Raw genomic sequence first — 11,528 nt, forward strand, 5'->3', positions numbered from 1 at the left:
GGATATTTTTGATTAAGGTTAAGTGGTTAACAAAAAATTTTAAAGGATTCATAGTGTTTTTTTTTTTCAAATATATTCCAATTAATGAATGAAATAAATGGTTTTGTTACTTTTTCTCAAAAAAAAAACCCATATTAGTTTTAAAAGTTTATGAAATGAGTTTTCAAAAAAAAAAAAAAAAAGTTTATTAAATGAAACTAGGAAAAAAAACATAGGAAGTGCCGACTTAAAAGCCCATGTTTAAATGGCTCGGCCCAAATCTAAAACTGGGAACGGAGAAAAAAAATAACAACGCTCAAGTCACGGCGGTTCTTCTCTGTCGTCGTCCAACACTTACCTCTGCGTCGCCGGGAAAAAGGGTAAGACGCTTCTTTAAAAGCCTTCACTCCGGCGTTCTCATCGGAAAAGTAATTGTCTTCAGTGATGCGAATATCATCGTTTTTCTTTTAGGAGAAAAAATCGATAAGGGGAAGTTTCTTTACTGAGAGAGATCACCGTTGTTTTGTCCTCGCATCCTCTCTTAAGGTTAGTACGAACGCTACCTTATAATGGTTTTGAGTTGTTTGTTGTCTTGGTGAATTCACTGTAAAGTTCTACTGAGATTGGTTTAACAACACTTAAGTAAAGTATTAAGCTTTCTAGGGATAGTGGTGAGGATCTAAAAGAGCTAATCTTGTGGAAAAGAAACTAGAACTTTCGGATTGAGATTGGACTGTAGCATTTTGTTTCTGAATCTTAGGTGATAAATTCAGGAATTGACTACCAAGTTTGTGTCAATTTGAATATGTTATACCTTATTTGTTCGTGCTCTTGTCTTATAAGGTTTTTGAAGATGGATATAATCTCACAGTTGCAAGAACAAGTGAATACGATTGCTGCCATCACTTTCAATGCTTTTGGGACGCTCCAGAGGGATGCACCTCCTGTCCAGCTTTCACCTAATTATCCTGAACCACCTGCTGCAACTACGGCTACTGATGATGCTACCCCTTTTCCTGAGCAACCTAAGCAGCTCAGTGCTGGTTTAGTTAAGGCTGCTAAACAGTTTGATGCTTTGGTTGCAGCACTTCCTTTGTCAGAAGGAGGTGAGGAAGCTCAGCTCAAAAGAATCGCTGAACTTCAGGTAAAACAACTCACATTGATTATTACAATTTCTTGAATTCATTCATCTATTGGCTTTGCCTCTTTACCTTCTTCTTACTGTTTTTCTTCAGGTGGAAAACGATCTTATTGGTCAAGAACTCCAAAAGCAACTAGAGGCTGCAGGTAAATCTTCCTGGCCAACTCTGTTCTTCTTGGCAAATGTTGTATAATGTGTATACTTTCTTGCAAATGCTTATGTCATTGCACTGGTCTAAAAAGATGTGACATTTTGTTTACAGAGAAAGAGCTTAAGCAAGTCCAAGAGCTATTTGGACAAGCTGCAGACAATTGCCTAAATATGAAGAAGCCGGAATGAAATGCTTTAGCTTGTGTCAAGTAAATTCAAAAACTATATGATTAGGTCCAGCAACAGTTATCTTTTACTGCCATAAGGATTAGTAGCTCTGATTTGCTTCACCAAAAAATTGTTGCAGAAGCAATTACAAGAATGTTGATTAGCTCACAACAATGGAACCATTATTATAACCTTACACTTCTTTTGCCTTGTCTGTTACAATCACAAAGAATCCACCTTATCATTCTAACAATTATAGGGCAATGATTGACCCACCCTGTGAACCCTCTGTTCAGGGTTTGTCAGATTACTATGATCTTCGGAATTGTAACTATCACATTCAAGTTATTGAAACAGATATGACCCAGTCAGGATCCAAACCCGGAACTTAAAGGGACTCGAGCATGTGCGCATAACAACGGTTTAGCAACAGTTCAGATCTTAGTAGTCTGACCAGTAGTCCAGTAGGGTCAAGGTTTAAACTCATTGCTGCAAGTTACTTAGCCGGTTAGGTCTAACTTTTAATCCATTCCCTCTCACCTGTCAAGACTTCTGCAGAGTCCAACAATCTTTTGTCTGCATGTTACTAGGAGCTTTAGGATGAAAAGAAACTTTTAGCCAGTCATGTTAAAATGAAATCTGAGACCTTCTGTACCAAATCACTGTAAATGGTGTTCAAACCTACCCATCTTTCCCTACTTTGTTGGGAAACCAATCATTTTCTTTTTCAGTTTCTTCTTTTTGGGTGCTTGAGAATATACAATCAGGCTTTCTTCAATGATGTGTTGTACATCTATATCATCTTTTGGGATTTTTGATACCAATTCCTTGGCACCTTGCAAATCCCCTGTAGCTAATAGAACCTGATACATCCTGCCAAACCATAAACCATAAACCATAACAAATGAACATTTGACATGCAAAGTCTCTCCATCTCTCAAAACACAGGGATCTGATCAACTGGATTCTTTTAAAACTAATGCAACCTTGTATACAGAATTCTTAATCCCAACAACAACTTGGAACTAACTCTTTTTGTGCTAATGGGTAGAAAGTATATGAATGCCCTGCGTTCTGAATTACTATACAGATCATTTACCGTTCATTTTCTATTGTACCCCTATTTCTGAGCACAAAGATCACATACAAATTTAAATGTGTGTATTTTCGAAGGAGAAAAGCAAAGTGGCTTGCCTGAGAAAGCTTAGGACGTTGCAAGGAAGTGCTGCAGATTGGTACTCTTTCCACACCAATAGACCGTTCACCATGTCCTTGGCATTAACACAAGCATGTAAGAGAAAATCTAGACATTTTCTTGAAGGAATAAACTCAAGCTCTTCTTTCATAAAACTTAGCAAATCCATCCCTAGCTTCATTTCGGTTGGCTCCGTCTCTGCTATTGCCCAAAATACCTGATCCAAAACAGTAAATCACTAAAAGGCTTAAATTATTGAAGACTAATTCAGTAAAAGAAAATCAAAGACTTGAGCTTGATTGCTATTCTAACTAGATGTTTGCGCTTAGAGCTTCACTTTCAAACTTCATCGGTAACTCAAAAAATGTTTCCATAAAATTCTTAGAAGGAAGATCTCTTCATTGAGAGATCCCACGATGATCCACGAACATGGAAATTGAACGTTGCACATAACTTGAGACATCTCGAGGTTATCTTAGATGAAAAAATAAACAAAGTTTCCAGAAACCAATGAGAGAAACAGAATCACACCTCGTCAAAATGAGTTTCCACAGGGATGTCTTTCTTGGACAGCCGGACCTTGTTCCGCTTCAGCAAGTCAAGAATATTGCTATGCAACAAAATAGCGAAGTAAATCACGAATATTGATGTATAACAAAATAGCAACATTCAAAAATGGGGTATACAAGAACTAATTCTAGATCATGGGTGATTTGTTGTACCTCGACTTTCTATTGCGGACAGCGGACAATATCATTCTGAAGAAACCATCTATCCAACTTTTATCATCTTGTAGGTCATCAGCCAGTTGAACCAGCATACTCAACTCTACCTTTGAATCTGAGTATTCCTATAGAGATAATCATATCACTGATTATCAGTCAGCCAATATATGAAATAAGAAAATAGTCTGATTGAAAGTGTATACTTACTATAAGAGATATAATCGATTTTGGGTCTATGTGGCATTCGGCTTTCCTCATTTCTTCATATATACTGAAAGCATCTGCCCATTTTCCACGAGACGCAAGAGCCGAGATAAGTACACTTTTCAGCTCATTTTGGTTAATAGCTGGAACATCTGGGTCTACGAGCACCTGTGGTAGAATTAAAATTCGACCTCTTACTCTGATTTCCTAAATATACTTCACTTTCGAGATCTTACAAAGAAATAAAGAGTATGCATGCCTACCTGTTTTGCCTTCTCAAACTGCCCAGATGCTGCATATGCATCTATCAGGGACATGTAAATTCGCTTAGTAGCTTGAACTCCTGCTTGCTTCATCTCCTCATAGTACTTATACAAGGCACAAACATATTTCTCACTCACAACACTAATCAAATAAAGATTTAGTGGTATCGGAGAACATAGTAGTCTGAATTTTACCTTAGTAATGGCATCTTCTCGGTTACAGTTGTTTATTAGATAACCAAAAGTTATGGAATCAGGTTTAACGCCAGCTTCCTTCATTTGCTTTACGACCATTAACGCGCTACCCACATTTTTCTTCAAAAACATACAAAATGATCAGCTCAAAACGGTTTAGGAGCCATCTGGAGCTCACAGAAACATGGACAATCTATCAGATCAGAATTTGCAAACATGAAATGGGAGCTTAAGATATTACCTCCCGAAAATATCCAGCCAATATACAGTTGAACATGCTAGAGTTTGGTTCCAAATTGAAATTCTTTAAATTACCAAGCATAATATATGCACCTTCAAACTGCAGATAAGACCAAAAGATTTCGAGCAAAATTTTGTGTTTAGAGAAACAAGCGAAGCAGCTACTGTAAGAAACAGTTCAGACATATCCTCATTTGTTATATAGGGTTTAAGGATACACTGAAGCTAAAATTAGTGGAAAGGAAGTTACATCTTTGATTCTTGTGCACAAACGTATAATGCTCCGGAAGTTCTCAGTATTCGGTTTCACACTCTTTGTGCACATAATTGAATGGATTCTTCGCACCTGAAACAGTCAAGGTATAAGGAAACTTTGTTTCATATATAAGCCGAGTTCAATTGTATATTGGCTGGAAATAGATTCAAGCTAAATGAGAATGCGTACCAAATCAAACTCGAGAACTTCATCAATGGCATGTAGCAACGAATGTAGTATATCTGCGGATATTGTCAGACCTGCTTCACTCATTTCTTCAACAACATTAAGAGCAGTGACTACCTACAGCACGAGAGAATAATCATTAGAGAGAGCACCCGGAGATAAAGCCAAATTATAATAAAATAAGCATAACAAACACCTCATTTGAGTCACAGCTATACTTAACAAGCTTCTCGTATGATGTAGATGAAGGCATGGCATCAAGTTCTTCATGCATCTTGTTGAACTTTAAGATGGTATCCTCAACCTTTAATGGTATAAAATCAGTGAAAACATTGACAATTAGGAGGCAACGGTTATCTAAACAAAGATAATTTGCCAGTAATATTCATGAGAAGTCCTTACTGTCAGATTTGGAGTGCTAGTAGAATAGATAGAGATGAGATCTGAAACATTTTTCCTTCCTTCATCTGCGCATGTTAATGAAAAACATATTACACATGCTCTACCAATTATTTTCTAGAGGAATAAATATGTCATTATACAATGGGCAAACATAAAGAGAATTCCTTGGTTTATGTCAAATGCACCCTTACCACTTCCTCTTAGCTCCCAAAGGAAGTTCCCCGCAACAGAATCCAAAGAAAACCTCCCAAGGTATTCAAATATGTTTGCCAATAGGTCCGATGAATGAACTTTTGTTATGTCAACAATCTCTAACAGGCTCTGAAGGTGGTACCTTTGGTCTTTCTTGCATAGTGCAAGCAAATAATTTTCTGTTGTTTTAAGGATCAAAAGGTTAAATTATTTTGGGTGCGAGAGAGCCACAAAACACCAGAGTTCTCAAAACTGAATATTGCTTACCTTGTAAGATCGATAAGCCTTCCTCACTTTTACCATCAATTGTACTGCAAAGCTCCTCAATCTTCTCCCCATCGCCAATTTGGATCCAAAGAAGCATTTCATAGTAACCAAGTCTCTCAACCGAACCGGGACTGGCATCCCTAATCACATCCTTAAAACTATGGAATTCATCTACCATATCCATATCAATTAAGTAACTAAGAAGAGGAACATAAGCTCTTTCTTCAATAGAGAAACCGCGATCTTTCATGGATTTCAACAGCTCAAAAGCCTTCTCAATGTGGTCAAGAGCATAATCCAGATCATTGCTTTTCTCCGCGTGCTCCAAGTAAACTCCAATCATCGCATTGTACTCCGTTGCACTCATCTCTTTCGCCACTCTATTGAAAGCACCAAACATAGCCTCGGTGCCTAATTTCTGAGCAGAGTCTCTAAATATCTTTGCAAAACGCCGTGACAAACCGTTATTCTTGTAAACACGCTTCTCCTTCCTTTCACGGGACAACTCTTTCGATCTCAACGAAATATCATAAGGGATCTTAGTGGTAAAACTTGGAATCTTCAATAATAAGTTCTTCTCCGAAGAGCTTTTCTCCATAGTGGTTACTGAAATATCATTGAACTATGAATGAATGAGAATTCGTTGAAGAAGAACTTACTCAAAGAGACAAATTTGGTAACACTTACCATGTAACAAATTTGATACTCGATCCTGTAATGGTGCTTCCTCAATATCTACATCATTTGCACAAAAATCAATCGAATTCTAAATATTACTTGTTTGTGTTTATTCATTCTCAAGATCACAACTTTTGATTATTTTCCAATCGAGAAGGGGAAATTGAAATAAGGGTTCGATCTCAAAATAAAATCCAAATCACCAGACGAAGAGTTTTTGGAACTGAGAAGCTCTTTGACAGCTTGAGACGTTCCGGCGATGTCTTTGTTGCTGGAAGCAATTGAAGATTCCCCGGTTTTTCTAATACGAGATTTGAAGACTGAGCTTAATAAGCTTTTGTTAGCTTTTGAGACAACCATGTCTGAATCTCGTAAGTGAGGTCGAGAAGAAGCAGAAGAAGAGGAAGGTTTTATATAAACCCCGGAACAAAACCCCTTTTGGGTTTTTCAACTTCAATTTCCAACATTAGGGGTGATAATTTAATTAACTCTATAAATCAGGGGTAATCAAGTAAATTAATCAGAATAGTTAAGATGGAGGACGAAGAAGAAGAAGATAAGAAAAGAATTGTCAAAATTTGATATTTTTTGGTATTGTTGTATTTGATTCAGTTCAAAGATTGTAAATTTATATGATCATAAGCAATTCAAAGATTCTCTTTTTCTTATTTACGCTACTTCTTTCATCAATCTTTGGTTTAGATTCGATTTGTCTCTCTTCCGTGTTAGCTTCTACGGTGGCTATGGCGGCTCCGGGATCGGTTCAGAAAGGAGATGAAGAGTGGCGTGCGGTTCTTTCTCCTGAGCAGTTTAGGATCCTTCGTCAAAAGGGCACTGAGTAAGGCTTTTTAACCTTTTATAAAGATTTTTATGGTTCAATTTCGCTTGAAAAGTTAGCAAATTTGGGAATTAGTACATTCGATTAGGCATCTGGAATTTGACACTTATTGTTCTTACATCATTGATTCGCATCATTTGTGATTCTCAGAGTTAAAAATCTCAACTTTTTTTTTTTTTTTGTGATTGTTGAACATTGATACTTCTGAATTCAAGTCTATACTTCCTGATATGTTTGAATGAATCAAGTTTTAAACATTGGGTATATACAAAATTACAAATATATATTGATTTAGGATTTTGGATTGTAATCTTGATGAGTAAGATGTTGAAAATTATATCTTTGGTGTGCTTGGATGGCTGGAACATAGCATTCATAGAAATCTTCTGCTATAGATGTCAGAACAGTTAGGTTCTTACTCAGTTCTTTTGAGTGATTGGAATTAGCAGCTTCAGTGAGAGGTTATATAGTTCTTCAGGGATACCATCTTCTATTACTCTTAAAACTCCAGATGAGAGCTTATGAAAACAGATATGATTTGAGTCTCTTTTACCCTGAATATATATTACAAATGAGAGCCCGAATTTAGAAAACTTTGTCAGTTCCTTTAGAGCCTTTAATATTTGGTCCTGTCTGATAATGTATTGCTCTGTAAATGATCATGAAAATGTTTGCTTCGTCTTTGAGCATCATATTGAATAGAGAATGGATGGTTATATATAATCCCTTTGTTCTTGTGGGTTTGTGTTTTGTTGATTTCAGATATCCAGGCACTGGAGAATACGTTAATTTCGACAAAGAAGGAATTTACGGTTGTGCGGGATGCAAAGCTCCTCTTTACAAATCCACCACAAAGTTCAACGCTGGTTGTGGCTGGCCAGCATTCTTTGACGCAATCCCCGGTGCCATTACCCGAACAGTAATAAACACATACAGTGTCTCATCAAACTGATAACATAAAATGAACTCTTTGTTTTGCTCTGCCTACAATCTCCATTTGCATTTGTTTTATCAGGTAGATGCAGATGGGAGACGAACAGAGATCAACTGTGCAGCATGTGGAGGACATCTTGGTCATGTCTTCAAAGGAGAAGGTTTCGGTACTCCTACCGATGAACGCCATTGCGTAAACAGCGTTTCGCTTAAGTTCACACCCGAAAAGTCTTCCTTGTGAATCCTGGCAGAACAAGATTAAGGTTTACTCTGAATGAGTGAGCAGAATACAATAATTTTATAGTCTCTTGTCTATACTGGTATTCATTATAATTAATTTCTATCACCTCGAGCATTTTGACAAGTGTAGTCTCTATGATTTGTAACTTGAATAAAACGTACTCTTGTAATAATACAAAATCTGCTATGTTGCGGACATCTCGAGAACTGTATTGACACGTGCATAATACACCAGTCTATAGATCTAGAACGTTTCTTAATGAATCATGACGCAAAAGTAGGACCATACATCACTGAAGTTTGGTACTAAATAGATCACAACAACGTTTACCTTATCATCAAGCTTGTGGTTATTTTTGTGCCTGCTGTAGCATCCGAGGTGATCATGACGACGACGACGACGACGACTCCTGGTTCTTTGGTCAAGAAAACAGAGGAGGAGTGGCGTGCGGTTCTTTCTCCTGAGCAGTTTAAGATTCTCCGTGAGAGAGGCACTGAGTAAGTCTTCGTTTTAAAGATTTCTTGATTCTTTGAATAGATTTCTTGAATCTTGAAGAAACTAAACAAATTTTAAGGAACAGGGTTTGAGATTTACTACATAGAACAAGTGTGTTATTGGTTCTTGCTTTTGTTCTTTGTGTTGACTTTTGATTGCTCCTTCTTTCTTAATGTTCTTACGGTTCTGTCATAAAAAAATGATGATATCAGAACGCCAGGAACAGGAGAATACAACAAGTTCTTCGAGGAAGGAATATTCTGCTGCGTCGGATGCAACACTCCTCTTTACAAGTCCTCTGCTAAGTTCAATGTTGAATGCGGCTGGGCAGCTTTCTATGAAGGGTTCCCTGGTGCCATAAACAGACGCGTAAAGATTCTTTTCTTTTGTTATGTTTTTGGTTTAATTCATGACTACTGCTTAGCTAGTGAGTAACTAAAAACTCTTTGTTTTGCTTGTTTTTGAATTCTACGTTTAATCACCAGCCTGATCCAGATGGGGAAGGAACTGAGATAACTTGTGCCGCATGCGATGGACATTTAGGTCATGTTCACAAAGGAGAAGGTTATGGTACTCCAACTGATGAACGCCACTGCGTTAACAGCGTTTCCATCAAATTTAACCCGGCCAAATCTTCCTCTGAAACACCACCTGAGGAGACTAGTTGAATATTGTACCATATCTTCGTTTATCAGATTGTGTTTTTATATTTCTCTTGTAAAACTATCATCATTGTGCATATATATGCACTTTGTGTAGTGGATTTAATAAGGATCGATGCAAGAAATAATAAGAATCATGAGTTGTTGGCCAGATATAATTTTATCTAAGGATTATTTGTGTTTTTAAAACATGTCTGTTTAGAGAAGAATCTATGTATATCCTGGTTATAACGACATTCTATAAATTTCTATATTGGATCGTTAATTTTGATGTTGATGCTGATGATGATATGATGGTATATATGATGATATTGATGATGTAAGTATGATAATGGATTAAACATATGAAACTGTTACACAATCCGACATATATGACTAGTGATGTCATTCAATGATATGACCCATCAACCAACCCACTGAATCATTATTTCATTTGGTACTTATCAACTCATTAGGATCAAAATATTAAAACCATTAGAGTTGATGTCATTTTTGTTGTTGGGTTGCTTAGTATATTTTGCATGTCTTTTCCCCAAGAGTGGAAGCACAGCTCTGTCACTATGTTGCATATGTCCATTACATTCTTCTTTTTATGACAAGAAGATAAGAGTTCGTGAATATAACAAAAATTATTAAACGAAACGAAGATATACCATACATTCATGATAATAATCCCAAAAAAAAGCCAGATCAGCCATGCATGTATGGCTCTTGATGTCTAGTCACATATCCAGAACAGATCCAAAATCTTAAAATATTATAGAATAATATATATATAGTCCCATTCTACTAAAGCTTATATGATCAATTGGGATTATTTTCTTTATATGAAGCCAAAAGTTTGAAGACAGAACCGGGAGGGGGTTAGGTGACAAATGTGCAACTCTCTATGACATATCACGTCACGTGCATAATAGTTCATTTAACTTAAAACTCATTCACCACATATGAATCTAGACGCAGAACTAGAATCATACATCTATGTAAATTTAGGTATAAATATACACTGCAATGACTCGAGACGATAACCTACCTATCTCCTGACCTGATCAGTGACAGTTTCAGCTTCTCCGTGGTGGTCATCATGGCGGTTCCTGGCTTGGCTGTCCAGAAAACAGAAGAGGAGTGGCGTACGGTTCTTTCTCCTGAGCAGTTTCGGATTCTTCGTCAAAAAGGCACCGAGTATGTTTATTATTTCTCATTAACCCTTTTGGTTAATCTTGATTTTGGTCTTCCATGATATGTTACGTATATACAACTACAAACGCCGAGACCTACTACCTTGTTTAGTTGGTTATCTAGCTAGGTTACTTACTTTATAACCCTTAGTTTTCATTAGGCTTGTCCAAGTGTAGCTAGATTGTTTAATACTTTTCGAGTATCTGAAATACATATCTTATATCAAAAGATACATAAGAAAGTACGAGTTATCATCTCAATTAATGATAAAGTTGTTGAATTAATGGGAATTAAAGTTAATCGTTACAATGTTCTTGCGGTTTAAGAAAGCCAGGAAGTGGAGAATATGACAAGTTTTTCGAAGAAGGGATCTTCAGCTGCGTGGGATGCAAGACTCCTCTTTATAAATCAACCACAAAGTTCGATTCCGGATGTGGCTGGCCAGCTTTCTTTGAAGGACTTCCCGGTGCAATAAACCGATCCGTAAAGATTCATTCTTCTCTTTTATATGTTTTTGGCTAAATTGATGACTATACTAGCTAGCTAGTAACTAATTAAAATCTCTTTTTTGGCTTGATTTAATTGTACAACAACCAGCCTGATCCAGATGGGAGAAGAACTGAGATAACTTGTGCAGCGTGTGATGGACACTTAGGCCATGTTTTCAAAGGAGAAGGTTACGGTACTCCAACCGATGAACGTCATTGTGTTAACAGCGTTTCAATCAGTTTCAACCCGGCAAAACCTTCCCTTCTCTAATCTCTGATGATTGGTTGATTTAAGATTCCATATATCATAAGATATCTTCTAATCAGATTGTCTTGTTCAAAAATCTCTAGTAGTCATAATCATCATGTGGTGTGTATATATGTATGCACTTTGTGTGGTGGTCAATCAGTGCAACATATAATAAGATTCATCGTTTTAGTTATATATTCT

At 36.8% G+C, this 11,528-nt stretch overlaps 5 protein-coding genes across 9 annotated transcripts; 4 read left to right on the top strand and 1 right to left on the bottom strand.

Annotated features, from left to right (window-relative positions):
- Positions 1-260: 260 nt before the first annotated feature.
- On the top strand, positions 261-1,634 carry LOC17883390 (mediator of RNA polymerase II transcription subunit 21). 2 transcript variants are annotated; one of them, XM_006288809.2, is made up of 5 exons: positions 261-359; positions 451-525; positions 823-1,123; positions 1,215-1,266; positions 1,383-1,634. In XM_006288809.2, the coding sequence occupies exons 3-5, from the start codon at positions 833-835 to the stop codon at positions 1,457-1,459; spliced, it is 420 nt and encodes a 139-aa protein (XP_006288871.1). In that variant the 5' UTR covers positions 261-359; positions 451-525; positions 823-832; the 3' UTR covers positions 1,460-1,634. The 2 variants fall into 2 exon arrangements, with proteins under 2 accessions (XP_006288871.1, XP_006288870.1); XM_006288808.2 differs by having other exon boundaries at positions 272-525.
- Positions 1,501-6,719, bottom strand: LOC17881050 (pentatricopeptide repeat-containing protein At4g04790, mitochondrial). Of its 4 annotated transcripts, none has more exons than XM_023780042.1 (17): positions 6,445-6,719; positions 6,251-6,298; positions 5,564-6,169; positions 5,296-5,475; positions 5,105-5,169; positions 4,899-5,006; positions 4,706-4,819; positions 4,511-4,606; positions 4,262-4,360; positions 4,021-4,140; positions 3,826-3,930; positions 3,566-3,730; positions 3,356-3,483; positions 3,165-3,243; positions 2,633-2,850; positions 2,124-2,311; positions 1,501-2,014 (listed from the first exon to the last, which is right to left on the bottom strand). In XM_023780042.1, exons 1-16 carry the CDS (start codon positions 6,599-6,601, stop codon positions 2,134-2,136), a joined length of 2,466 nt encoding a protein of 821 aa, XP_023635810.1. In that variant the 5' UTR covers positions 6,602-6,719; the 3' UTR covers positions 1,501-2,014; positions 2,124-2,133. The 4 variants fall into 4 exon arrangements, with proteins under 4 accessions (XP_023635810.1, XP_023635809.1, XP_006286359.2 ...); XM_023780041.1 differs by having other exon boundaries at positions 2,094-2,311; XM_006286297.2 differs by having other exon boundaries at positions 1,501-2,311.
- A 98-nt stretch (positions 6,720-6,817) lies between these two features.
- Positions 6,818-8,450, top strand: LOC17883139 (peptide methionine sulfoxide reductase B3). Its single transcript, XM_006289854.2, has 3 exons — positions 6,818-7,079; positions 7,842-7,998; positions 8,095-8,450. The coding sequence occupies exons 1-3, from the start codon at positions 6,874-6,876 to the stop codon at positions 8,251-8,253; spliced, it is 522 nt and encodes a 173-aa protein (XP_006289916.1). The 5' UTR covers positions 6,818-6,873; the 3' UTR covers positions 8,254-8,450.
- A 112-nt stretch (positions 8,451-8,562) lies between these two features.
- Positions 8,563-9,565, top strand: LOC17884436 (peptide methionine sulfoxide reductase B5). Its single transcript, XM_006289554.2, has 3 exons — positions 8,563-8,750; positions 8,961-9,117; positions 9,234-9,565. Exons 1-3 carry the CDS (start codon positions 8,638-8,640, stop codon positions 9,414-9,416), a joined length of 453 nt encoding a protein of 150 aa, XP_006289616.1. The 5' UTR covers positions 8,563-8,637; the 3' UTR covers positions 9,417-9,565.
- Positions 9,566-10,423: 858 nt separating this feature from the next.
- Positions 10,424-11,528, top strand: LOC17881542 (peptide methionine sulfoxide reductase B5). Its single transcript, XM_006289153.2, has 3 exons — positions 10,424-10,592; positions 10,916-11,072; positions 11,187-11,528. Exons 1-3 carry the CDS (start codon positions 10,495-10,497, stop codon positions 11,346-11,348), a joined length of 417 nt encoding a protein of 138 aa, XP_006289215.1. The 5' UTR covers positions 10,424-10,494; the 3' UTR covers positions 11,349-11,528.

The sequence above is a fragment of the Capsella rubella genome, unplaced genomic scaffold (assembly GCF_000375325.1).
Source record: "Capsella rubella cultivar Monte Gargano unplaced genomic scaffold, Caprub1_0 scaffold_6, whole genome shotgun sequence".
Classification (NCBI taxonomy): domain Eukaryota; kingdom Viridiplantae; phylum Streptophyta; class Magnoliopsida; order Brassicales; family Brassicaceae; genus Capsella; species Capsella rubella.